Source organism: Sorex fumeus, unplaced genomic scaffold, assembly GCF_029834395.1.
Source record: "Sorex fumeus unplaced genomic scaffold, SorFum_2.1 ptg000047l, whole genome shotgun sequence".
NCBI classification, from domain to species: Eukaryota; Metazoa; Chordata; class Mammalia; order Eulipotyphla; family Soricidae; genus Sorex; species Sorex fumeus.
Window position 1 is genome coordinate 14,861,431 of NW_026606104.1, and position 26,899 is coordinate 14,888,329.

General features: G+C 39.0%; 1 protein-coding gene across 1 annotated transcript in view; it reads right to left on the minus strand.

Moving 5' to 3' along the window:
- Window positions 1-2,305, minus strand: part of LOC130031501 (calcium-activated chloride channel regulator 1-like) — a 29,862-nt gene extending 27,557 nt beyond the window's left edge. The window contains exon 1 of the mRNA XM_056122849.1: window positions 2,147-2,305. Within this exon, the coding sequence (XP_055978824.1) occupies window positions 2,147-2,305 (159 nt within the window). The remainder of the gene's footprint in view (window positions 1-2,146) is intronic.
- Window positions 2,306-26,899: the final 24,594 nt, after the last annotated feature.

A 26,899-nucleotide genomic window follows, 5' to 3' on the forward strand; every position in this document is an offset into this window, starting at 1 on the left:
CAAAAACACATAGCAAAAACACCATCTACACTTGGTCCAGCCTTTTTTGGAATACAGTATGGATGTTCTTCTAAAAACTAGAAATTGAGCTCCCATTTGACCCAGACATACCACTTCTGGGAATATACACAGGGGGTCCAAAAACACATAGCAGAAACACCATCTGCACTTCTATGTTCATTGCAGCAGTATTCACAATAGACAAAATCTGGAAACAACCTGAGTGCCTGAGAACAGATGCCTGGATAAAGAAACCATGGTACATCTACACAGTGGAATACTACATAGTTGTTAGGAAAAATGAAGTAATGAAATTTTCTTATAAGTGGATAGTCAGAAGGAAAGGGACATATATAGAATGACTAAATTTATTTGTGGGGTATACATAAAAAATAGTATGAGACTTATATACAAAACCAGGGAAAACAAGGTCCCAGAAGATTGGTCAATGGTTGGAAGCTACCACAAGTGTGTTGGGGGCAGAGGGTAGTTAGGCTAGATGAGGTACCAGTATGACAATGATAGTTGGAAATGATCACGCTGGACACGAACTGAGTGTTGAAAGTAGGTAAAGGGATATACATGATAATCTTTCAGTATCTGTATTGTGAGCCATAGTACCCAGGAAGGGTGTAGGGGGAGAGAGAGGTTGGGGGAGGGAGGAAGAGATGGAGAGGGAAAAGGAGAAAGAGTGGGAGAACATGATATGACTGAAATTCAATCACAAAAAACTCTGTAATTGTGTATCTCACTATGATTCAATTAAAATAAATGATAGATGGTAATTCATTTACCTTATTTGTAATTTTTTAATTGAAATCACAACTTTATAACAATATTGACTTCAGGTATGTACATTAAAAATAATTGTGTATATACATTAAACTTACCACTAATCTTTGATCCCACAGGGCTCAACGAAGATAGTATGTATCAAAAAGTGAAGTTTGAAGTATTTTTATTATACTAATACAAATAAAATTAGGAAGTAAACCAATTTAGAGTATGTTTCTTTATAGTCAAATATAAGACATTTGAATTTTTTATAACTAAACATGTATGAACAACTGAAAAATATGTAAGATAATGAACTGCTAGGACATAAGTCTAGATTTATTATTTAAAATGAAAGTAACTTTATAAATATAAAATTTGAGAATAATTTTTCATTATATCTAAGTTCTTTCAGTTATTTTAATGAGTTGAAGAAATTTTCAGCTTAATACTGTGTTAGGATTATAACTAATGCCATTAATATATGATAAAAATACTTAAGCTAAGCAGATATTTATCTTAGTGATGAGTATTGACAGCAAAGCCTCTATTTTGAAGCTAAGAAGTAGTAGTGATAAAACACCACTGTTTAACTGATTCTTTGCTCGAAGGCATCTAGTAACCAAACAAGGGACCCAGTAGGAAATACAAACCATAAAATCACTCAGGCAACCCCAATGGGGAAACAAGTTCCTAAACTTGTCCCCACAGAATATCTCAGCAAAATTTCTATTCTCATGGACAAGGCCCAGATGATAAATTATAGCAACTCAGCATAATACTTATCAATAGGATGCAGGTAACCTTTGAGCTTTAAGACTCAGGCCTGACTCCTAGATTTTGGTCATGTTCTTAGTCCCAGGCCAAGACCTGTAGATAGCCCCCCTTCCCCCCAGGGTGTGGGTCTCATCTTAACAATTGGGCAAAAAATCTGAACAAAGGGTAATGCTGGCACTTTAGTTCTTTGTAGAAAGGCCTGATTCTCTCTTTTTGGGGTAAGCATCCTGTTTTCTGGGTAAACTTTTCTTATGATTATTTTCTCAGTGAATATTTTCACAAACCACTCACTAACCCCCAAACAGGAAGCTTGATATGTACTATCTAAATATTATTAAAGCAATTTTGGAAAGTTACAACACATTTAGCTGTGCTTAGGGCTTGCTCTGACTCTGTGCTCAGGAATCACTCCTAACAGTACTTGAGGGACCTTATGTGGTGCCATGGAGTGAATTTGAGTGCATGTATACAAGGCAATCACCTTATCTTTCTCTCCAGTATCCAAGCTAGACTCTTGAGTATTTGTTTGCACTTAGAGAGCATGAGTTGAGAATTCTTATTAAAATATATAAAAGATAAAATTTCTTTCTCTTACCTTTATGTTTTGAATGAGTTTTTCATCTTCTGATACATTCGGGTTAATTGCAATGACAATGCCTTCATATCCATTATTTTTCAATTCTACCATTGAACTTTTCACAGCAGGTAAGAGATACAAGGCTAGGAACAAAATTATGTTCAAATTGAGCACCATTTTGCCTATGTGCTCTAAACTCTGGGGAATGTGGGTTGAGTATTTAAGTAGCTGTAAACTCAGGAAATTACTTCTAGACAAAACATTTGCATAAATATAATAAATTACTAATATATCTTGGTTATTTCCTTATCTTACTCATTCTGTAGATTGAGTTGTTAAGTAAGATTGGGGATTATGCTGAAAATCCATCTGTCATACTTTCTAAGACAGCTAAGTTGTTATGCACTCATCAGACTGAGCAGTACTTCTCGGTTGTTTGTACAGTTGTCAGTCTCATTGTGGTATCAGTCATTATCATAATCATCATCAAAAGGTATTAGAGATATTCCGGTTCTGAGCTCTATTTTTTTAAAAAAAACCTTTTATGGAAGAATGAAGAACTGAAATGAAAAGCACCTTAACAGAGTAGGTTGAAAGGACCTCTTTAAAGTACAAAAGAAAGTAAAACAAAACAATGGAACTAGAGTGGGAGAGGCTGTGAATTAAGGATTTATGTTCTTACATAAATGGGAGTGACATAAATACAGTGTTCAGGGGGAGTAATGGGTCAAGGGGAAATGGGTTTTCTGGTGTTCTCTTTTTCCTGATGACTAATGCATTTTTCAAATAGCATTGAGCGCTTTAAGATTGTATAATTTGAAAACTTAGTATGCTTCAATTAAGATTGCTCTTTTGATTTGTTACCTGAGGACCCCTTTCAAAGATCCAATGTGGGTTTTTTACTTTTTTGGTTTGCCTGTCTGTTTGATTTTTTTGTGTCACAACTGGCAACCCTTAGGAGGTTGTCCTCCGTGTATGCTCAGGCGTGAACCTCGGCTGTGCGTGAGGGATCATATACTGTAAGGGATTGAAATCAGGCAGGTTGCATGAAATACGGTACCAGAGGTTGAACTCAGGTGGGTTGCATGAGAGGCACGCATCTTAGCCCTTACATTACCTCTGACCCTCCAAACGACTTCTTGATAGCATTCTAAAAGGATTTGTCCAAAGAGATTTGTGTAATGACAGAGCAAAATATATATATATATATATATATATATACACATATATATGTATATATTGTTATGTTATGTTATGTTATGTTATGTTATGTTATGTTATGTTATGTTATGTTAGAAAAGGGCCTTTGAAGAGAGAGCCAAAAGTAAAGAGAAACTATAGTTGAGAACTGCTCTATCTGGGTCCTGCAGCTTGTTGCTGGGTCAGTTTTTTTATTGGAGGGCAAATTGACTTGATTGTGCCATATTTGTCTGGTTTCAGGATCTGTTTTGGAGGCAGGCACATTCCTCATTTAGGGTGAATTCTAGCACATGGGGGATGTGTTGGGATGGTTTAAGGAATGCAGTCACCTTCTTTTGACCTCTGATGGTTTGGGCAGGGGTTTTGGAGCAGTTGCTAATTCTATATTCCTCATCACACTTTCCTGTTATGATAAAACTAATAGGGCTTATTTTGTGCTTGACAAGAGTGGGTGGTTTTGGAAAATAATTTTCTAAGAGATTGAATGCAAATTGATTAGTGTTCCATAGCTTAATGTAGTTGAACCCATTTTATTGTGATATGGCTTTGCAGTTAGATGAATCTAAACCTGATTTTGGCCTTGGCTACTCAACACTTATATGCTTACTCAGAAGTGTTGTATGTTTCTTTTTTAAGGCATGGTTGCTTTTTTTCTTGTGATGCCAGAATAATTATGGATGATTAAGTGAGAATTTAGGGAAGATATATATTACAAGATATATTGTTAGAGTCTCCTGCCCCCGCGCCTGGCTGTCCTCGCCGGGATCCCTTGGAGGGGAGCGGGTTGAGATTTCCTCCCCACCCTGACCAGGGCTCCAGCAGCCGAAGACCTCCAGAACCAGCCACCACCATGCTGAGACCACTCTCCACACATATGAAGGTACCGGCAGAGGAACAAAGGCACGCCAGTCCCGGGGCTGAGATCTCCAAGCCTACTTGGATCAGGGCTGAGCATCCTCCACCCAGATCCTCCAAATTCCAGTAGGCAGGGGTCACACCCACCAACTGGCCCCCTGGCGCCATGTAATCCCATCAACGGCCAAGACTCAGAGACTTTTCTCTATAACTTTTTTATATTTTACTACAGAACAATATTCTTCACTTAAACACAGAAAAACCATTTATTCTATCTTCTAATATTTGGGAGTTAATTAACTTTGAAATATATTTACTCCTGTGCAACCATTATAATTACTTGACTCAGATTTCAATCAGTGCAGTTCCTAACACCCCAAAAAGCTGGGTTCCCACTGAGAATGGATGGACCCAGGGTATGAATGGAACCAGCTTTACCCAAGCAGTAAAGCTATCCTGACTTTGATATGGGACAGTCTAGAAATCATAAAACATGGTTGTAACACAGCCGTAATGATCTAAAAGACAGGACTCCATGGAGCAGGAAAAGCTAAACCAGCCTGAGGACTTAGTCTGAGATTTATGGTAAAAACCAAGCTGACTTTTAACCTCTGCTTCTGGAGTCCAGAAAGTTTTGGAATCTGTATTTCTTTCAAATAATTGTATATATTAATAATAAGAAAACTTGATTGTTTAATATTGCTTGCAGCAAGGGAAAGAAAAAGCAATATAGATGGAATTTTGCCCCTGAGCAGGTTTCTCAGAATAGTCCCTAGACAGAGGGGCTCCTAAGGTTAATACTCCCCCCCCCCCAAATTACCTCTGCAAAAATCTTTTACCTCTATAAATGATCAATCACATTTATGTACAGTTCTGTACCTCAGACTCTCATATTGTCAATAATATGCTTTTTAGTTTTGAATAAACTGGCCATTGACACATGGTCCCCATCTCTTTGTTCCTCTGCCAGGTACAAGACTCTTGACCATCTAACACATTGTACGAATGAACCACCTTCCCCTCCCCCCACTCCCACCCTAGGTACACTTTTCTCACAGGTGGGGCTCAAGGAACCATATCCAGTATGGATAATCAAACTTTGATTAGCTGTATGCAAAGCAAGTGTCTTCTCAATTATACTATCTCTCTGCTCACCACCCCCCCTTTTTTTGGGTAAAAATTTAAATTAAAACTTTAAATTTCTAGTGTTTTGAAGAACAAAAAAAATTGATACTGCTTGAAAAAGCCTAGAGGAAACGCTTCCTGTCAGAAATGAAACCATCAGCTCTTTGGAATACTCCTCAATTTATCACTATTTATTTTCAGTATTCTCTCTTTGACAATCTAACATTGCTAGGTTGTAAGGTATGTGTCTTACTCATAAAGTCTTCCAAAATCATCCACATTGGAGGAATATATTTTTCTTTTGAATTTATCTGAACTGCTTTTCCAATAGTAATCATTTTGTATTTATTATTAATATAGATAATGATGACCCTGTTCACATTATACTGAAATTATTGATGGCGATTATGTTCCTATTGTTCAGACGTGAACAATGATGTTTTTATTCCCATTCTTTTGAGCAGAGAAATAAAAACTGCACAGCAGGAAGTTATTAAAACTTTCTCATGGGAATATTTGGGACTTCCTGATTACAACTGGAGAGAATATCCTTCTCTCTGATGAGAATGACATCAAGAAGGTGGAAACAGTTCTCTTTTTAAAACTCCTTAATATGATTGCTGCCTTCTCAATATAGTTGTTCATCCTTCAGAACCTGCCCACACTTGTGCGTGTGCTCTGGCTTTTGGTAGACTTTTTTGTTTGTTTGTTTTGGAACCGTACCTGGCTTATGTTGAGGGCTCACTCCTGGCTCTGTGCACAGGGATCACTCCTGGCAGTGCTTTGAGGACCAGATGGAGTGCTGGAGATTGAACCCGTCTCAGACACATATAAGGTTAATGCCCTACCTGCTGTGGTTATCTCTTTGGTCCCCCAATAGATATTACTGACCCAAAATGCCCCGCTCATTTGGAATATATTCATCCTCCTAGTTTGTAAATTCCTCAGGAGGAACAAATTTTGCTTTCCCTGAGTTTAACTTCTCTCATTTTGAATTTCCTTAGCTATAAAGTGAGGCTAGTAGAATAATATATCTGGGAGCAACGTGTGAGAATCAAGCAATAAAGCAATTTATTCGAAAACACTTATTTAATGTGCCTGGTAAATACATAGCAAAGCCTTCTCTGATACTTCTTTGCTTTTTCTCATCTCTTTAAATTCCTATGAAAAAAATCACAAATGCTTCTATGTGTTAGGCCCAGTGCCCTGTTCTTTTAGTAGTATAGAAATGAACAAAGCACAGTCTTCGCCTGCTAAGAACTTGTAGAGTCATTAAGGAAGTAAGACAGAATGCAAGAAAAGAGAAAGATAAAAATTAAAAGGCAGAGTTTGAAAAGTTTCTAGCCTAAAGTAGTTCAGGTGGTAGAGCTGGACTCTTAATTTTTTGAGAAATATCCATATTGTTTTCTGGCATTGAGATGTTCATTCATTTGTTCTACATCCTACTATCAGGAAGAGACAAATCTGGGATTTGAACTCCATCCACCTGCTTTCAGAATCTATGTTTTCAAAATGTATGTGACATCATCTATTGTCAAAAAGATGAATTGGAGTGCCAATTTTGAAATTATTCTGAAATAGGATATTTTATTATTTTTTGAATTTATTTTGTTGTTTCTAGGTCACATAAAACTGTGCTTAGGGAAGATCCCTGTCTCTGCACTCAGGGATCATTACTGGCAGGGGACCATATGTAGTACCACGAACTGAACTCAGGTTGGCTACATGAGAAGAAAGTGACTTATATGTGTACTAGCTTTCTGACCCTTGGTTATTTTAGTTTATATTTTATTTCCATTATAACTAATACTTAAAAATATAATCAGAGATTTTCCTCTTAAGAGATTCCTGGTATGTTTTGCAGGAATGTATATGAAATGGTATGAGCCAAGTCTCTTCCTTGACTTACTTTATCTCAGAATCACCGCAGCTACTATTATTTTTTCCTTTTTGGGTCACACCCAGGGATGCACAGGGGTTATTCCTGATTCTTCACTCAGGAATTACCCCTGGCAGTGCTCGGGGGGACCATATGGGATGTTGGGAATCGAACCCGGATTTGCCACATGCAAGGCAAACGCACTGCCCGCTGTGCTATTGCTCCAGCCCTGCAACTACTATTCTTGCCAAAAAACTGTCTCCATGAATTATCAACTATAGAAATGACAGGAATGTAAATAACGATGATAATCTTTGACCTCTCCTGACCCCTTGCCACATTTTTATTTGGATTATACCTTGAAAGGTTTTTTAGAGATTCAATTTCCTTATTGATATTTCTACTTTGTCATTTATTTTAGTTATTTTTTTAAATTTTTATTTGTCATTTATTTTTTAACGTGTTTATGCTTTTCCCCTGAATTATGGTTTTAATTTTTGATTCTTTTCATGCTTCATAATTAGGCACAAAGTCATCTGCTTGGCATAGTTTTACATTTAGTAAAAAGTTAAGCAGAACTTTCAATCACGCCCATATATAATCATTCATGTCTGCTACACAGTGAATACTGAAAGCATTAGGGAGAAACTACAGCTAACCCTAGAACCCAGTAGTTGACTATTAGATACTTAATGCTACCTTGCAAGGTTTTTTATAACTTTCTGAGTCATGAAGTTTAATAAACTTCCATTTGGAAGTGGATGATTTGCTTCCCATAAAAATATAAAAATTCCTGGACTATTAAATGTAAATGAAAAGTAAATTAATCATATACCTATACATTGTAGCCTATCATTAACCATACTTAAAATACAAAGATATGTGAAGAGAACAAAGTTAAGTGATATTTTGTTAGCATTATTTATGTACATTTGACATTTAGACATATAGTACTTTGTTATTTCTATGCAAATATTAGAGATATGCCCCTTAGCCTTATTTTCTGATTTTCTGCTGTGTTCTCTCTGATTTCAGCTGCCTTCATGGTTGCTTATTCTTTCCCAGTTCTATTTATACACTATTACCCTCAACTTCCCTTTCTCTTTTCCTGGCTGGGAGAATTTCTCCCATTTTTCAAACCTCAACTCAAATGTTTCTTCTCTGGGAAGCCTACTTAATCAGTTGATTATTTCCTTTTCTTAACCCATAAGCATTTCAAGGCAAATTTCTTAAACCCTGAACTCTATTGTGCTAAATAGAACAGGGCTGGATTGGTTTTTGTTTTGTGTTTTTGTGTGTGTGTGTGGGGGGGTAGGGGGTAGGGGGGAATTTGGAGTTGCATCTGGTGGTGTTTGGGCTATTTTTGTCTGTGCTAAGAAATGACCCCCTTGTAGTACTTAGGGAGCCATATGTGGTCCATTTGATTCATAGGTTTCAGCCACCTCAGTTCATATAAGACAAGTGCCTTCTCTCTTATACTGTCTCTTTGGCCCCACATACACATAGTAAATTACACATATTGCATCACCAATAAAAATGTTGTGATTGTTCTCATTTATTCTTTGTTGTCTTATCGAAATGTTCAAAATCTTTACTAAGCCTTGAAAGGTACCAAATCCATTTAAACCCACATGGGTAGAGAGATGACTCAGGAGCTAAATTGCTTGCCTTGCAAGTATGAGGTTCAAGCTTAATCCCCGGTACCACCACATACACTTGGCAGTTCTGCTGTCTGAGATGCCTGGCACCACCAAATACTTTTTTCCTACAACACAGCCAGGTGCATATGAACAATACAATGAAAGGGTGTGACCCCAAGAGAGTATTGCAACTAAAAAGATGTGTGAGCCTTGTCAGCAGGACACCCTCCTGGTGACCACATTTGACCTCTTTGAGCACTGTAATCAGAATGTATGTGAGTACCACAAGTAAAGGAGCATGACCCTTGATAAGCATTGAGGAGAGTGTGTGAGTACCACAAACAGGCTGTAGTCATCACAACAATATCAATGGAGGGAAGGTCAAAAATAATAATATATATATATATATATATATATATATATTTGCTTTTTGGGTCACACCTGGCGATGCATGGGGGTTATTCTTGGTTTACACACTCAGGTATTACTCCTGGCAGTGCTCAAGGGACTAAATGGGATGCTAGGAATCAAACCCAGGTTGGCTGCGTGCAAAGCAAATGCCCTACCTGCTGTGTTATCACTCCAGCCCCAAGAATAATTAATATTAAAAATTAGTAAATAGACGAGGAGATAGTTCAAAGGGCTTGAGTGCATGCCCCAACTGCATTACTCTCCAGTTCCTTTCCAGAGACTACACGACCTTCTGAGCTCAGCAAGGAGTAGCTCTAGCAACCCTAGACCTAAGGAACATCACACCCTCAGGTCCAGGCACCATCAGGCCTACAAAGCTAGGCCAAGTATCATCAGGAAAGTTCCCTGAACTATTTGAGCACTGCTTGGGAGTGGCAGAATACCTTGCTCCCAACAATTACAAAGGAAAAAGCTGAATGTAGTTTGTTACCTTCATCTATCCTACTGAAACTCTATAATCCTCCAGTAAGGTTAGTTCTCCCTGGTCTACCTAGCGCATTCTACCTAAAGCAGTCTACACATTAAAATGCTGGAGTCCATTCTAACCTATCTATTGGACTTCATGAATATGTCTTTATATTTCCACTAATACACATGTGTCAGGTACTTCCAGGTATTTGCTAAACATTTTTGAATAGAAATGACTAAGAATAATTCTAAAGCTTCATTTTGGAAGAAAGTTTCTCAGTCACTTTACTCTCCCATTGTCTGAGTGATGTTGGAATTGGAGTAGGCACTCAATAGCATCATTAGATTGAATTTTTAATGAATGCCTTCTTTTATTTATCACTTATTTGCAACTAAGAGGAAACAGAATTCTTCAAGTACTCTTGGTTCAAAGTTCCATGGTGGTCTAGTGGTTAGTATTTGGTGCTCTCAAAAACATTTGGTTCAATTTTACTTATTAAGTACTTTAATATTCTCTGTAATTACCTTGTGTAATATTAGGATTAATTTTTCAGAACTCCTAGACACCCTGTGTTGTTTTCTTCTATTCTGTGTGTGCTGCAACTTTGAAAATTCTTCCTCACCAAGAACTATTTCTTTCTAACTACATTCTCTGTCAAGGTGACATCGACTGTGAATATAAATACTTCTTATAAGCTGATGACTTCAGACTTGATGTGTCCTTACAGGAAATCCCAACTGATTTGAACTAATATCTTGTTGACAACTTTATTTAGATGACTAATATGTATCTCAAACCTGACATATTCTGACAGTGTTTAAAGATTTCCTCCTTTGACAGTAGCGAATTTAAATTCTCATAGGAAGAGCTAGAATGATCTGTGGTCATGGTGAAAAACACAGAACAACAGATTTTATGCTCATTTCAATGAATCACTGAGAATTTCCTACTAGAACAAAAAGAACAGCCTCATCTCCAGTGACCACACTGGAACAACTCTGAAAGCAAGGTTTTTCTTTTTTTTTAGTGTTAGTACATGTTTGCTTTCCCGATGTCGAGTGAAAGCCTTACACACTGAAAAATTTAAAACAGGGGTCACAGTGATAGTGACAGGTATTTACCTTGCCTGCAGCTGACTTGGGTTTGATCCCCTGCATCTCATATGGTCCCCTACGCATGCCAGGAGTGCAGAGCCAGAAGTAAGTCTGAGCACTGCTTGTGCCCCTGCGCTCACTTCCCTGATCCCCCTCCCCCAAAAAAGAAATTAAAACTCTAAAAGAGTAAATTTTGCTACATAATACCTTCATTTTAAAAGCTACTATCAAATGATATATTAAAGAATAAAACAGAGGCTGGAGAGATAGTGCAGGTGTCAGGGGCACATGCTTTGCATCACTTGACTCTGGTTAGATCCCTGGTGCTACATCATGGTTCTGAACATAGCTGGAGACCCTGAGCACTGCCAAGTATGGCTGTGATGCTCCCTAGTGCCACAACATTTGTGCAGTTCTGGGACTCCAGGCACTGGCATTGAACCACTCACCAGTTGTGTTGGTCCTATGGCCAGGAGTAGTCCTTCAACCCTACAGTGTTGCTTATGAAGCCCAGAAAAGAGAGAAATAAATGTATTTGAGTTTCTATGGTATGAACAACAAGTGGGTGAAGTGCATAAAACATAGAAGTTAATAATATAAAAGGAATGCAGAAGTAGAAAATCAATATTATAACATAATTTTACTGTGAACCAAGCTCATATTTCCACACACATAAACACATATAGATATATTTTTGTTGAAGATCTATTCATACTTATTCCTCATTTAAAATAATTTTTTTCTTTTTATATTTATTTATTGAATCACTTTGGGAAAAGTTACCAAGCTTTCAGGTTTCAGTTTCGGTCATACAATGATCAAACACCTTTCCCTTCACCAGTACTCATTTTTCACCAACAAGAACCCCAGTATACATCCCCTCCCACCCCTCCAAATGGCTGTGGGGTAGATGATTTCTACTTAACTCTTCTCTATATTGATTACATTCATTATTTTGACAAAAGATGCACCATTATCGTTTAGAATTTCCCCCCAAACAATCAGAATTGCTGAAAAGGCATTGTGAAATATTTTGTTTTCTATAGCTGGTTATGAGAATCATATAATCTCACACGGCCACGATTTTGGATTTCTGCAAAGAGCCAGATAATTATGAGATTGGTTACTGTGTGTCTGGTGTTATGGCTGTGCTGGAGAGCCACTCGTGGGGGGTTACTCATGACCTTGGTAGGGCGTGAAGGACAAGTCGGTACCGCCCTCCTTCCCATGAGACTGCAGTTGCCTCATCACTGCCGGCTCATACCTGGCTTTCCAATAAGCCCTGAGGAGGTGGTCACCTTGCTGCCAGGGGTAAAAGGCGGAAGGGAGCAACACCCTTTCCCTCCTGGGGAGGCATGGCGCCATAGTTTAACACATGGTCCATTCACTTTTCTGCCTCAAGCTTCCGGGTTCTGGATTAAGTCCTTTTGCCTCTGGAGCCATGGCCGTGCCAGAGAGCTGCTTGTGGGGGGCAACTCGTGACCTCGGTAGGGTGTGAAGGACGAGCTGGTATCGCCCCCCCTTTCCATGAGACTGCAGTTGCCCCGTCACTGCCGGCTCATACCTTGCTTTCCAATAAAGTTCTGAGCCGGCGGTCCTCTTGTATGCAGTCCAGATGCATTTCTGCCAAAAGCCGCTGGGTTTCAAGATTTTTTCTGAGTCTCCGTTATCATGGCTATTAATCAGCTTGATCAGGAGCCAGAGCGGCTGTCTGTAGGTCTTGTTGGGATGGGGAGAGTCGGCTCCACCCCCATGTGGTGAGGCCCTGTGTGTCTTGTCATTGCAGGCCCAAACCTGACTGTCCAATGTCCTCTGGAGGATGTTGGTCCCCAGGCCGCCAGGAGGAACAGGCCAAGGCACGAAACCTATTCCTGCCTGGAGTGGCCCAGCCCCAGTAACCTACTGCAGGAACAGGACGCATTTCTGCCAAAAGCCTCTGGGTTCCGAGATTCGTTTCTGAGACTCTGGGATTATGGCCATTAAGCAGTTCGATTAGGAACCAGAAAGGCCATGCCTCCGATTATATAGCTGAGCCGAAGGTGGTTTGTGGGTCTGTCTCCCACATACCTTTCGTCCGTTTACTTTCTTGGTAAACTTTGCCCCAAGTGTTTGGGGTCTGGCCAAAGGCACAGCAGCAATTTAGGGGTATCTGAAAGTCTGACATTGCCATCAGGCTGCTAATGCACTCACCTCACAGGTACAGTTTGACCTGCTGGCGACACCATGCCCCCTAAAATAAACTTTTTATATATTTCTTTATTTTTGATTTTTGAGCCACACCCAGCAGTGCTCAAAGCTTACTCTTGGCTCTGTGCTCAGGGGTCACTCCAGGGACTATATGTAGTGCCAGAAACTGAATACAGGGACTATATGTAGTGCCAGAAGCTGAATACAGGTTGGCGGTATAAAAGGCAAGTGCACAATCTACTGTGATATTTCCCTGGCCCCTACCATTTTTGTTGTTAAGATACAAGTTCTCTTATTTAATAATTTGGTAGAGCATTAGATTTTATTTTATCTTATTTTTTTGTTATTCCCCTCTTCCCCTTTTGTTGTTGCTGACATTGTTACACTGATCAGGGATTGCATGCATACCTTGCTGTGATACATGCCCATTTCTAAACCATGGTAATTGTGAGATTGAGGAAGTGTTGGTGGTCACACATCATGTTATAGTGATGCACCTTTGGCAATGATGATCACGGAGGTTTGCAATTCTTTGGAGGTAGTGCTTGTATATGTACACTTGGGGGTTTATTTTTCACATTTATTTGTTGCGGTATTCAAGTTATTGCTGTAGTGCTCACTGGGATCACACCTTCTGACAGTGGTGCTTGTGGTACAGGGACAGGACGGGAAATAAGCAAAGTGAGGTTAAAAATTGATGGTTGCAGAGAAAAATTCCTGAGAATGAGTCCAGGATATTAAGAAGATAATTCTTTCAAACTTCCTGCTCTTCCTCAACCCCTTTATGTAGTATCTTAGATGTCTTAATCCCAGTGTAGACTGCTCACCCATTCCTACATAATAATATTTTTTAAAAGTCACCTTGGGCATCATACCTAAGGATACTCTATGCCAAAACTTCTTTCCCTTCCTTCCTGCCCTCAGAGTTTCTTTTGAACTTGGCCATCTTATCCCTGGTCATCAGCTTTCAATCTTGACTGCGTGAAGACAAGAACCTGAGTACTTAATAACACTTGCACAACTCTTAGTCTTAATGCTCAGCAGGGTTGCAGTCCTTTGTTGTGGTCTTACACACATGTGGCAGAAATTGCTTACAGGGAAATGCACAGAGAGTTGCCAGGCTCAACAACAAAGCTTTCAGGATTGTGCTCAGCACGTGTGGCAACAATGGGGGGTTGAACCCCTGACCATATGCTTTCAAGGCTGGCATTCTAAGTGAGTGTGATTATTTGTCTAGGTTGAGTTGCAAGTTCCTCATCAGATGTGATTCACAAATACTTTCTTTTAAAAGAATAGGGCACTATAGCAAAAACAGAAAGACGTTAAGTGTTCCCAAGGCAAAAATGAAATGTAAAGAACACAAAAATTCTGAGTCAGTACAGAATACCATATAGGTTCTTATGGAAAAAAATCCACTGAAGAACCCAGCCACCATATCTGGGAGACTAGCACTGTGTGTGCTGGGCTTCAGAGATAAGGAGTGTGACTCTAGAGAGGGGAAAGGGTAGAGAAAGGATTAAAAACTTGTAAGTATGCGTTAAGGAAAGGAACTGGTGAACTGAAACTGGGCATCAGACTTCAATCTTCACTGTAACAAAACATGAGCTGGAGGCAAGGTATAAATCTGGCAAGTTATTCAAGTTCCTCAGCAACACCTCCAAATCCCTCCTGCCCCCAGCCTCTATCTATGCTCTTTTGGAGAAAGAAGCAACCCCAAAATCCCAAGGGGAGATTTCACTATTTTAAACAAAGGGTGGGGCTTTCATGTGCCTTCAACTGTCAGAAAAATAAGCACACAGCCCCCAAAATAATAACAAAATAAGCTAACCCCCACTCCAACCCTCCAAACATTTAACTGGCTGTAGGCATTGGATTGGAAGGAGATGTTTCACAGAGACCAAAGGTCACAGCATACCTATCTATGCTTCCTATATGAACTAATCTGTTGGAGCCCAGATCTAGTCAGGTTTAGGATAGACTACTGGACATTCCCCAAGGCTGCCTTGAGTTTAGTAATGCAGACTAGTTGGCAGCAAAGACAAATACCTTAATTGATTCCAGAAGTTCTTGTGGTTACAGATCTCCCATTCTTAGGGATACAGCTAGCACAGTAAGCGTATGATTTCAAATTTCCAGCAGCACTAAGACTGTATGTGACCACAAATCCCCAGAAGACATAGAGACTCAAGCAGTCTGTAATCACAGACCTAGACACAATTTGGTGAGTGAACACTTCCTTGATTGTTGCTCAGATCATCTTGTGTACTGATATTTACCCTTATCCTTCACATATATCAGGCATAATGAAGAAATGAAAGAATTCACCCTCCTCAACAAATGAGGACAAGAATCTAGAATGCTCTCCAATCATATCAAAATTTTCTGTACTGCCTGAAGAAGACTTCTGAGTAACATTTCTATCAATATTTAATTAAATGAAGACATCAGGAAGAGACTTAGAAAAAGTTTGAATTAAAGTATTTAAAAATACTCATAGAAGAAATGAATGTGCTTAAATAGTATACAATAGCTGAAATAAAAGAGTCAACAAAAAATAAACCAGATCACAAGAAATACTAACTGATCCTTTGGGATCTGGAGAGATAGTGCAGTGAGTAATATGCTTATCTTGAAAGTCTTGGCAGCAGAAGAGAAGAAACCGAAACTTGATCAGTGATCTCAAGGACAAGATAGAGAATATCATCTAAAAAGAAGAAAACAGAGAAAAGAATTTGAAAAATGGAGACAAATAAGTGATTTATGGGACTTTAAAAGAATCATTTACATCATAGAGATTCTGGAAAGAAAGAAAATGGAATACATGTTGTTTGGAGAAATAATAACTGAAAAAATTTCAATTTCGGGATGGAGACATATACCATAATCAGAAGTCCAAAGAGTTCCAAGCAAAATAAACCCAAGCAGAAGAACAACACAATACATTGTAATCAAAAATCGCAAAAAATCAAGGAGACTACTAAAAGAGAAAAAAAGATATATGTGAAAAGTAACCTTCAGAAAACTGACAAGATTTCTCAAATGAAACTCTATAAGCCAGGAGGGAATGGTATTGTATACCCAGTTTTTAATGAAATGAACCTCCAACCAACAATCTTCTGTCTTTCAAGATTATCACTGAGATATGAAGGAGTGATAAAAGCATTTTTTCGAAAATCAATTGCTAATGCACTTATGGCCAGTAAACCACTAATGGTTCTTTCAGGACTGGGAGATAGTACAGCGAGTGCTTTGCACGCAGCGACCTGGGTTCGACACCTGGCACTACATATGGTGCCCCAAGCCCTACCAAGAGTGACCCCTGAGTGCAAACCAGTAGTGTAATCTCTGAGCACCACTGGGTGTGATCTACAAACAAATACTAAGTGGTATTTTATAAAAGGCAAGAAATCCTACACACAATCAGAAAGATAACAAAAAACATAAGATGTAGAAAGAAAGAGCAATAAAGGGACTCTAAGATTGAGCTTGTGACTTTATTGCTTTAGACTTAAAATGGAAGTGGGCTTAGAATTCAGATGTATATTTACATGGTAGCAGTGTGGTACTGTCCTCCCATTGTTCATTGATATGCTTGAGCGGGCACCCGTAACATCTCCATTGTGAGACTTGTTGTTATTGTTTTTGGCATATCAAATATGCCACGGGGAGCTTGCCAGGCTCTATTGTGCGGGCGGGATACTCTCGGTAGCTTGACGGGCTCCCTGAGAGGGACAGAGGAATTGAACCCAGGTCATCTGCGTGTAAGGCAAATGCCCTACCGGCTATGCCTATTTACATGGTACCCTCAAAAAATACTTAGAAGAAACTAACAAGAAGGATAATCAGTTTATCATTACATAAAAGGTTGATAATTTTGTGCAATCTGAGAAAATAAGAGAAAGCCAAAGAAACAAAATCAAATTGCAAAATCACTCAAAATTCTTGTAGAAAAATGTCAATTAAATTATTTCTTGTTAATTATTTCTTAAATTAAAATGAGCTGAACTACCCAAATCATACATCATATAGTGTCTAGATAGATCTGGAATCAAAATATAACCTTTTTCTGTTTTAAAGAGATGGATTTGAACTTTCATGATTAAAAAAGTCTGTAAAACAATCACACAGCAAATAGTATACTAAAAATACTAGGGGTGTCCATACCTGATTCAGAATTAGAACAAAAGAAGGTCCTCGACGCCCTGCTGGTCTTCTTCCCACCCCAGGTCAGTTAAATCACCAGCATTTGAATCCGGGACTTGGCTTTCGCTGTGCAAGTACCCCAGGTGTTTTCTAGGACGCTGGGACAAAAGCAGCCCTGAGCCTCTTCCTCTTCATCCCCAACACCCTGTCAGTCTTCTTCCCCTCCCAGCTAGTACCCCCACCACACCAGGTTCCCATGAGGGAGTGGCCTCTTTAGAAACGGGCGTGGCTTCTGCAAAAGTGGGTGTGGCCTAATTTTGGGTCGGCCAATGCTCACACAGCCGCAGGTAGTGTAGTAGTGTAGTCATCCCAAAAAATCTAGGGTAACATCTCAGTCTCCATACCTCCACACCAACATGAAGAAACAACGCAAATCCCCACCATGTGGGGAGGACGATGAAAAGAGTCCAGAAGCCCCAGTAGGTGCTACTCACCTAAAGGACCTCTCTGAGATAGAATTCAGATATGAAGTCACGAAGATGTTCAATGATCTCAATGAAACAGTCAGAAAGATATCCAGTAACATGACAGAAAAAATCGACAAATTACGGGAAGAAATGAGAGCAGAAATGTCACAAATAAAAGACTTTGTAGAAGAAATAAAAAATTCAGTCTGTGCCCTCAACAATAGAATGACCACAGCTGAGGACAGAATCAGTGAGCTGGAAGATCAGCTGCACCAAGCCAACAGACAACAACAAACAATGGCAAGAGACTTCAAAATAGTTCTAGAGCGAATCAGAGTCCTAGGAGATGATCCCAAGAGGAACATTAGAATCACTGGAGTACCAGAAACTCAGGGAAACAATCCCAATGAAAAAGCCACGGTTAAATAAATCATTGCTGAAAAATTCCCAGACCTGGACAGTGCAGCCATTCAGATTCAAGGAGCCCGAAGGGTGCCAGCAAAAAGAGACCCTAACAAAAACACTCCAAGACATATCATAGTTAGAATGATCAATCTGCCAATAGAAACACAATACTGCAAGCAGCAAGGGCAAAGAAGGAAATCACATACAAAGGAGCACCCCTTAGATTCACAGCAGATCTATCAGAGGAAACTCTCCAAGCCCGAAGGCAATGGTGGGAATATAGTGAAAAAACTCACTGAAATGAATGCTTCACCAAGAATACTGTATCCGGCTAAACTCTCACTCAAAATCAAAGGAACGGTACACTGTTTTCTAGATAAACAGCAGCTCAGGAACTTCATAGACTCAAAACCAAAACTAAAAGAAGGGCTAACGGTTGTACTATGAGACAAAAACCCTCCAAGCACAACACATCCTTACAGAAAGATGACACAAAACCCCATAAAAATAATCTCTCTCAACGTCAGTGGTCTAAATCCACCAATTAAGAGACACAGAGTGGAAAACAGGATTCAGAGACAGAACTCAACATTCTGCTGCCTACAAGAAACTCATCTCAACAGTCAGAGCAAACACAGACTCAAGTCAAAGGATGGAAAACAATCCTGCAAGCAAACAGCTCCCCCCAAAAAGCTGGGGTGGCCATACTAGTATCTGACAACATCAATTTCACGTTGAAAACTATTAGAAGGGACAGTGAAGGATATTTTCTATTCATCAAGGGATATGTACAACAGGAAGAAATCACACTCTTAAATGTATATGCACCTAATGAGGGAACAGCTAAATATTTAAAACAACTGCTAACGGATTTAAAGAGGACATTGCTAGCAACACAATAGTAGCCGGAGACTTCAAAAATGCCTTATCACCTCTGGATACATCAACAGCAATAAAACTCAGCAAGGAAACATTGGCTTTGAAAGAAGTAATAGAAGAGAGAGGGCTTATAGACCTATACAGGGCGTTACATCCCCAAAAGAAAGAGTACACATTCTTCCCCAGTGCACATGGAACATTTTCCAAAATAGACACAAAACATATCTCAATGGAATCAGGAAGATGTAAATATTATCAACAATCTTTCCAGACCATGATGCACTGAGAATAGAAATGAATCACACACAGACACGGAGAACCAAATAAAACACCTGGAAATTAAACAACTCAAAGTTGAACAACGAGTGCGTCAGGAAGGAAGTTAAGGATGAAATTAAAAGATACCTGGAAACAAATGAGAATGAATATATGAATAACCAGACCTATGGGATGCAGCAAAAGCTGTGTTAAGGGGAAATTTATAGCTCTGCAAGCATTTCTCAGGAAGGAAGAAAGAGCCCACATAAACAACTTGACTTCACAGCTCAAGATCTTAGAAAAGGCTCAATAAAAGGAGTCCAAATCTGCAGAAGGAAAGAGATCATAAAACTTAGAGCAGAAATCAATGACATGGAAACCAAAGAAACAATCCGAAAGATCAATGAAGCCAAGAGCTGGTTCTTTGAGAAAATAAATAAGATAGGTAAACCACTAGCAACACTCACAAAGAAACATAGAGAGGGAACCCTAATAAACCTAATCAGAAATGAGAAGGGGATTGTCACAATGAAACCAAAGAAATTCAAAATATCATCAGAGACTACTTTAAAAGTCTGTATGCCACAAAACAAGAGAACCTAGAAGAAATTGATAAATTCCTGGATTCGTATAATCTCCCAAGGCTGAATCAAAAATATCTAGAGTATTTGAATAGACCTATTCACATCAAGGAAATTGAAATTGTAATCAAAAGTCTTCCCAAAAACAAAAGCCCAGGTCCAGATGGATTCACTAGCGAATTTTTCCAAACATTTAAAGAGGACCTTTTGCCAGTTCTTCTCAAGCTTTTCTAGGAAATTGAAGAAACAGAAACTCTCCCAAACAGTTTCTATGAAGCCCATAACTCTCTCATACTAAAAGGAAACAAAGACAGCACAAGAAGAGAAAACTAAAGGCCGATATCCCTGATGAACACGGATGTGAAGATTCTCAACAAAATACTAGCAAATAGAATTCAACAACTCATCAAAAAGATCATACACCATGACCAAGTGGGATTCATCCCGGGGATCCAAGGATGGTTTAACATTCGAAATTAATCAACATAATCCATAATATCAACAAAAGAAAAGATAAAAACCATATGATCATATCAATAGATGCAGAGAAAGCATTTGACAAGATCCAGCACCCGTTTATAATGAGAACCCTCATCAAAATGTGGATAGAGGGAACTTTCCTCAATATAGTTAAGGTCATCTACCACAAGCCTACAGCAAACATCGTCCTCAATGGGGAAAAGCTGAGGGCCTTCCCTCTAAGATCAGGGACAAGAATAGGATGCACTTTCTCTCCACTACTGTTCAATATAGTGCTGGAAGTACTTGCAATAGCGATTAGGCAAGAAAAAGATATTAGGGGCATTCAGGTAGGAAAGGAAGAAATCAAGCCCTCACTATTCGCAGATGATATGATAATATACTTAGAGAACTAAACTAAAACTTCTACCAAGAAACTTCTAGAAACAATAGACTTGTATAGTAAAGTTGCAGGCTATAAAATCAAAACCCTATATGCAAATAGTGAAAGAGAAGAAAGTGACATGAAGCAAACAATCTCATTTACAACTGTGCCCCAGAAAATCAAGTACCTAGGAATCACCTTAACCAAGGAAGTAAAGGACCTGTACAAAGAAAAACGCTACTTCAGGAAATAAAAGACGATATGAGGAAATGGAAAAATATTCCCTGTTCATGGATCGGGAGAATTGACATTGTCAAAATGGCAATACTTCCCAAAGCACTGTATAAATTCAATGCAATTCCTATTAGGATACCCATGACATTCTTCAAAGAAATGGAGCAAACACTACTGAAATTTATATGGAACAATAAGCCCCCACAAATAGCTAAAGCAATTCTTGGGAAAAAGAAAATGGGAGGAATCAACCCCCCTAACTTCAAATTGTACCACAAAGCAGTAATAATTAAAACAGCATGGTGCTGGAACAAAGGCAGAGCTGTAGACCAATTGAACAGGGTTGAATATACTGACATCTCCCTGCAAGCATACGAGCATCTAATCTTCGATAAGGGGGCAAGAAAAGTGAAGTGGAGCAGGGAAAGCCTCTTTAACAAATTGTGCTGGCAAAACTGGATGGCTACATGCAACAATCTTTACAATAACTAGAATCTGGAAAAAACCTGAGTGCCCAAGAATTGATGACTGGTTAAAGAAACTTTGGTCCATCTACACAATGGAGTACTATGCAGCTATTAGAAAAGATGAAGTCATGAAATTCATATACAAGTGGTACTACATGGAAAGTATCATACTAAGGGAAATGAGTCAGAAAGAGAGGGACAGACATAGAAAGATTGCATTCATCTGGTGAACATAAAGTAATAAAATAGGAGTCTAACACCCAAGAATAGCTGAAATAAGTACCAGGAGGATTACTCCATGGCTTGAGGCCAGCCGCACATGCTAGGGGAAAGGGCAGCTCAGATAGAGAAGGGAGCACCAAATAAATGGTGTTGGGAGTTTCCTCTCAGGATGAGAGATGTGTGAAAAGTGTAGACTCTATACCGAACATGATTGCTACTCAATGTCTCTTTTGCAGACCACAGCACTCAAAAGGAGAGAGATAACAAAAGGGAATGCCCTGCCACACAGGTAGGGCGGGATGGGGGGCATGGGGAGTTGGAGGGAAACTGGGATCAGTGATGCTGAACAATGGGTACTGGTGGAGGGATGGGTATTCGATCATTGTATAACTGAAGCCCAAACACAAAAGTTTGTAAGTCTACAACTGTACCTCATGGTGTTTCACTAATAAAAATTTAAGGAAAAAGAAAAAAGAAATCCAAATGGCTAAAAGGCACATGAGAAAATACTCTACATCATTTATCATCAGGGAGATGAAGATCAAAACAACAATGAGATATTATTTCACACCACAGAGACTGGCCCACATCCAAAAGAACAAAAGCAACCGGTGTTGGCGTGGATGTGGCAAGAAAGATTCTCCTTCATTGCTTGTGGTAATGCCGACTGGTTCAGCCCTTTTGGAAAACAGTTATGTACGATTCTAAAAAAATTAGAAATTGAGCTCCCGTTTGACCCAGCAATACCACTCCTGGGAATATATCCCAGAGAGGCAAAAAATATAGTCGAAGGGACATCTGCACTTGTTTGTTCATTGCAGCACTCTTTACAATAGCCAGAATCTGGAAAAAACCTGAGTGCCCAAGAACAGATGACTGGTTAAAGAAACTTTGGTACATCTACACAATGGAGTACTATGTAGCTGTTAGAAAAGATGAAGTCATGAAATTTACACACAAGTGGTACTACATGGAAAGTATCATGTTAAGCGAAATGAGTCAGAAAGAGAGGGATATACATAGAAAGATTGCATTTATCTGGGGAACATAAAGTAACAAAATAGGAGACTAACACCCAAGAATAGCAGAGTACCAGGTTTTAAGCACCAGGAGTTTTACTCCATGGCTTGGAGGCCAGCCACACACACTGGGGGAAAAGGCAGCTCAGATAGAGAAGGGAGGACCAAATAAAGGGTATTGGCAGGATCCTCCCAGGATGGGAGATACGTGCTGAGAGTAGATTTTAGACTGAACATGATTGCCACTCAGTGCCCCTTTTTACAAACCACAGCACCCAAATGGAGAGAGAGAACAAGGGGAATGCCCTGCCACGGAGGCAGGGTGGGATGGGGGGGACAGGTGGATGGGAGGATACTGGATCATTGGTGGTGGAGAATGGGCACTGGTGGAGGGATGTGTATTCGATCATTGTATAACTGAAACCCATCACAAAAATTTGTAAATCTTCAACTCTATCTCATGGTGTTTCACTAATAAAAATCTAAATAAAAAGCAAAAGAAATAACAAGTGATAAGAATATTCTTATATATTTATTAAAGGATAAATACATGAAGAGAACTTAGCTTTTCTCAACAGACATGCACCAAATGAAGGGGTTGAAAAGTTCTACTACTAATGCACGTAAGAAGAAATGTCAAGGGCCATGCAATAGGAGTAGGACACTTTAACATCTCACTCTCATAACTGTACAGAGAAATCAATCAAAATCTATCATCAAATCACAAATCACAAATCACAAATTATCTTGTTATTCGTCGATTGCCTCGAGCAGGCCCCAGTAATGTCTCTTTCATCCTAGCCCTGAGATTATATTCAAGGCTCTTTAGGAGAATGAGACCCATCATTGTTACTGGTATTTGGCATATTGGGTATGCCACGGGGAGTTTGACTCTCTATCATCAAATAATAGTTCTAAATGAAGAATTGTAAGAGCTGAGTTTTATAAGAATTTACAGGTTTTTCCAACTTCCAAAATCTGAATATGCATTCTTCTCCAGCACATGGGACATTCTCCAGCGTAGATTACATATTAGGACACAAATCAAGTGTCAAAAAGTAATGAGGATGAAAATCTCAATTACCTTTCCTAACACAATGCTATAAATATGGAAATTAACAAAAAAAGGATGTTTGGAAAAACTCAAATATTTAGAGACTAAATGTTACAGGTGGGAAATGTGGCTCCTCGAAAGAAGCAGGTCTTCTGCATGACTCAAAAAAATGTTGCAGGTCATCTGGGTGAAGTGGGGAGCAAAGAGGGAAATAGACTCACACAAGAGACAGCATTACAGACTTCCTGCTTGAGTCACCTCAGACTCATCAGGAAAGTACACGGTGGGATTTGGACTTGGCTTCTGCCATAAGCTTCTGCCCAGCATGAATGCTAATGTCCCACAAGCCATGTTGGTCAGCTGTCAAATTGCACTTGAGGTCCACTTGATATTCATGGCTGGTTTCCAGGGTTCTCGGGTTCCAGGTCTGTCATCTAACTTTGAAAATAAAGTCCTGAAAGGAGACAAATAGTGAAGCAAAATATACTCAGGAAATAAGAAGGAGCAAAAGAAAGAAACATATTCAAAGAGAATTCTCAGGGACCATATGGATGCCGGAGATGGAAACCTGGTTAGCCGTATGCAAGGCAAGTATCCTGTTCACTGTGTATTATTGCTCTGACCCAGAGGGAAGTTGTGATTTACTTCTGGGAGAGGGATAAAGTAGTAGAGAAAAGGGGAAGTTCCAGGTAGGTTATAAGAAGGAAGCTTTACATGGGCCAGTGAACTTAAACACAGTGATCTAAAAAAAAAAAAAAGGAAACTGCAAGTAAATAGGTGCTTTACCTCATCAGCCTGCATATTTTCTAAAATAATAACAAGGTGAAAAGTTTAGTTACATTTCCTGCTCACCAGGTCATATTCTGTGGCCAAGAATGCTAATTCTACCCTCTACTTGAACTACAATAAACAATCTTTTACCATTCATATTTCAGTAATGTGAATGTTGCTACAGCAAAAATAATGCGTAGCAGACATTCATCTCTTTCTAAGTTAAGATGAATAAAAACTACACAGGAACAATAGAACCCAAATGACAGGTGGTACTGAAGGGGTATTAGATCCTCACATAAGTACCAGTGCAGGCTGTAAAGGAATTTCCTCAATCACTCAAAGTAAAGCACATAAACTTGTGTTTGTTACATAGACAGACTTAAATGTTGATTTATTAAAATGCCTTCTTTTTCAGCTATTCTAACATTAGATAGCAATTTCTTGATCATTCTGTTTTTCTTTCAAAATTAAAATTTAAATTCTATAGGCAGGTATCACGTTGGTTTATAATAAATATTTAACAAATTGTTGATAAGTAAACTAAGTAAAACAAACTCAGGGAAGAGTGGAAGAATGATCAAGGTTTCACTGTGTGCCAGAAAAAAAATCAATTCTTCACTATTATTCCTGTGTATACTCTAGAGGCTATGTATTATTAATGTAATTTTATAATTAAGAAAATTGGGAAGGACAATTTACATTAGTGCACAGCTGCTATTTGCTGGGGCCCAAGCTAGAAAATGTACAGGTAAGCTTTTTAAAAGACAGAGATTTTTCTCCATATAATTTACAGAAAGAGTTGGCATATGAATAATAAAAAATAATACTGATTTTAGTCACTGTCACTGTCCTCCCATTGTTCATCGATTTGCTCCATCGGGCCCAGTAACATCTCCATCGTGAGACTTGTTGTTACTGTGTTTGGCACATCGAATACATCACAGGTAGCTTGCCAGGCTTTGCTGTGTGGGCGAGATACTCTCGGTAGCTTGCCAGGCTCTCCGAGAAGGGTGGAGAATGGAACCTGGGTTGGTCGTGTTGGCCATGTACAAGGCAAATGCCCTACCACTGTGCTATTGATTTTAGTCCATATACTCTAATTAAAATTGAGTACAAACATTTGAATTTTTATAGAATTAGTGGATCAGTGACTTCTATTAATTAATCAATGGATTTTATTTGCCTACAAAAATTAGAAAAAGCATCTTTGCCAATAACACTATACTAAACAAAAATAACTTTTAAGATTGATTTTCATCTGAAAGTTAAAAATTTTACTTGAAAATATTTTCTAAATCTTATTTCAACCTTTTTAAAATAACTCCCATTATATTTAAGTAACATAATTTTTGTTCAAAAATAAACAAAACCAGTCAAAAATGTAAATTTTTATCAAGTCGACAAAAATGTTAAAAAATATTACTGGCTACCTTTTTTCCCTCTGTTTTCTATGCTCAGGCCTTACTCCTGATTCTGTGCTCAGGCATCAGTGGTGATGAGCCCAGGGGACTAGGGATTGAACCCATGTTGGCCACATGTAAGGCAAGTACCCTACCTGCTGTACTATCATATCACTCTGGCTTCAAATCTCCCCTTGACTGGTTCAGCCCTTTTGGAAAACAGTATGGACGATTCTCAAAAAATTAGAAACTGAGCTCCCATTTGACCCAGCAATACCACTCCTGGGAATATATCCCAGAGCGGCAAATAAGTATAGTTGAGGTGACATCTGCACTTGTTTGTTCATTGCAGCACTGTTTACAATAGCCAGAATCTGGAAAAAAACCTTAGTGCCTGAGAACAGATGACTGGTTAAAGAAACTTTGGTACATCTACACAATGGAGTACTATGTAGCTGTTAGAAAAGATGAAGTCATGAAATTTACACACAAGTGGTACTACATGGAAAGTATCATGTTAAGTGAAATGAGTCAGAAAGAGAGGGATATACATAGAAAGATTGCATTTATCTGGGGAACATAAAGTAACAAAATAGGAGACTAACACCCAAGAGTGACCGAGATTAGTACCAGGAATTTTGCTCCATGGCTTGGTGGCCAGCCACACATGCTAGGGGAAAAGGGAGCTCAGATAGAGAAGGGAGCACCAAATAAAGGATGTTGGGAGAATCCTCCCAGGATGGGAGAAACATGCTGAAAGTAGACTATAGACCAAACATGATTGCCACTCAATGCCTTTTTTGCAAACCACAACACCCAAAAGGAGAGAACAAAAGGGAATGCCCTGCCACAGAGCAGGATGGGATGGGGGGGGGGAATGGGGGATGGGAGGGATACTGGGACCCGTGGTAGTGGAAATTGGGCACTGGTGGAGGGATGGGTATTCGATCATTGTATAAGCAAAACCCAAGCACAAAAATTTGTAAGTCTACAACTGTACCTCATGGTGTTTCACTAATAAAAATTAAAAAAAATATCTCTCTTTGAGTTTGAGGAAAAAAAACTCATATCGAGGAGTTCCTAATATATTCTTGTGAAAAATTACTAAAGTGAATTAAAATCTTGAAATAATTTCTTCCTTTCTCTGAAAATGCACTTTTTTTA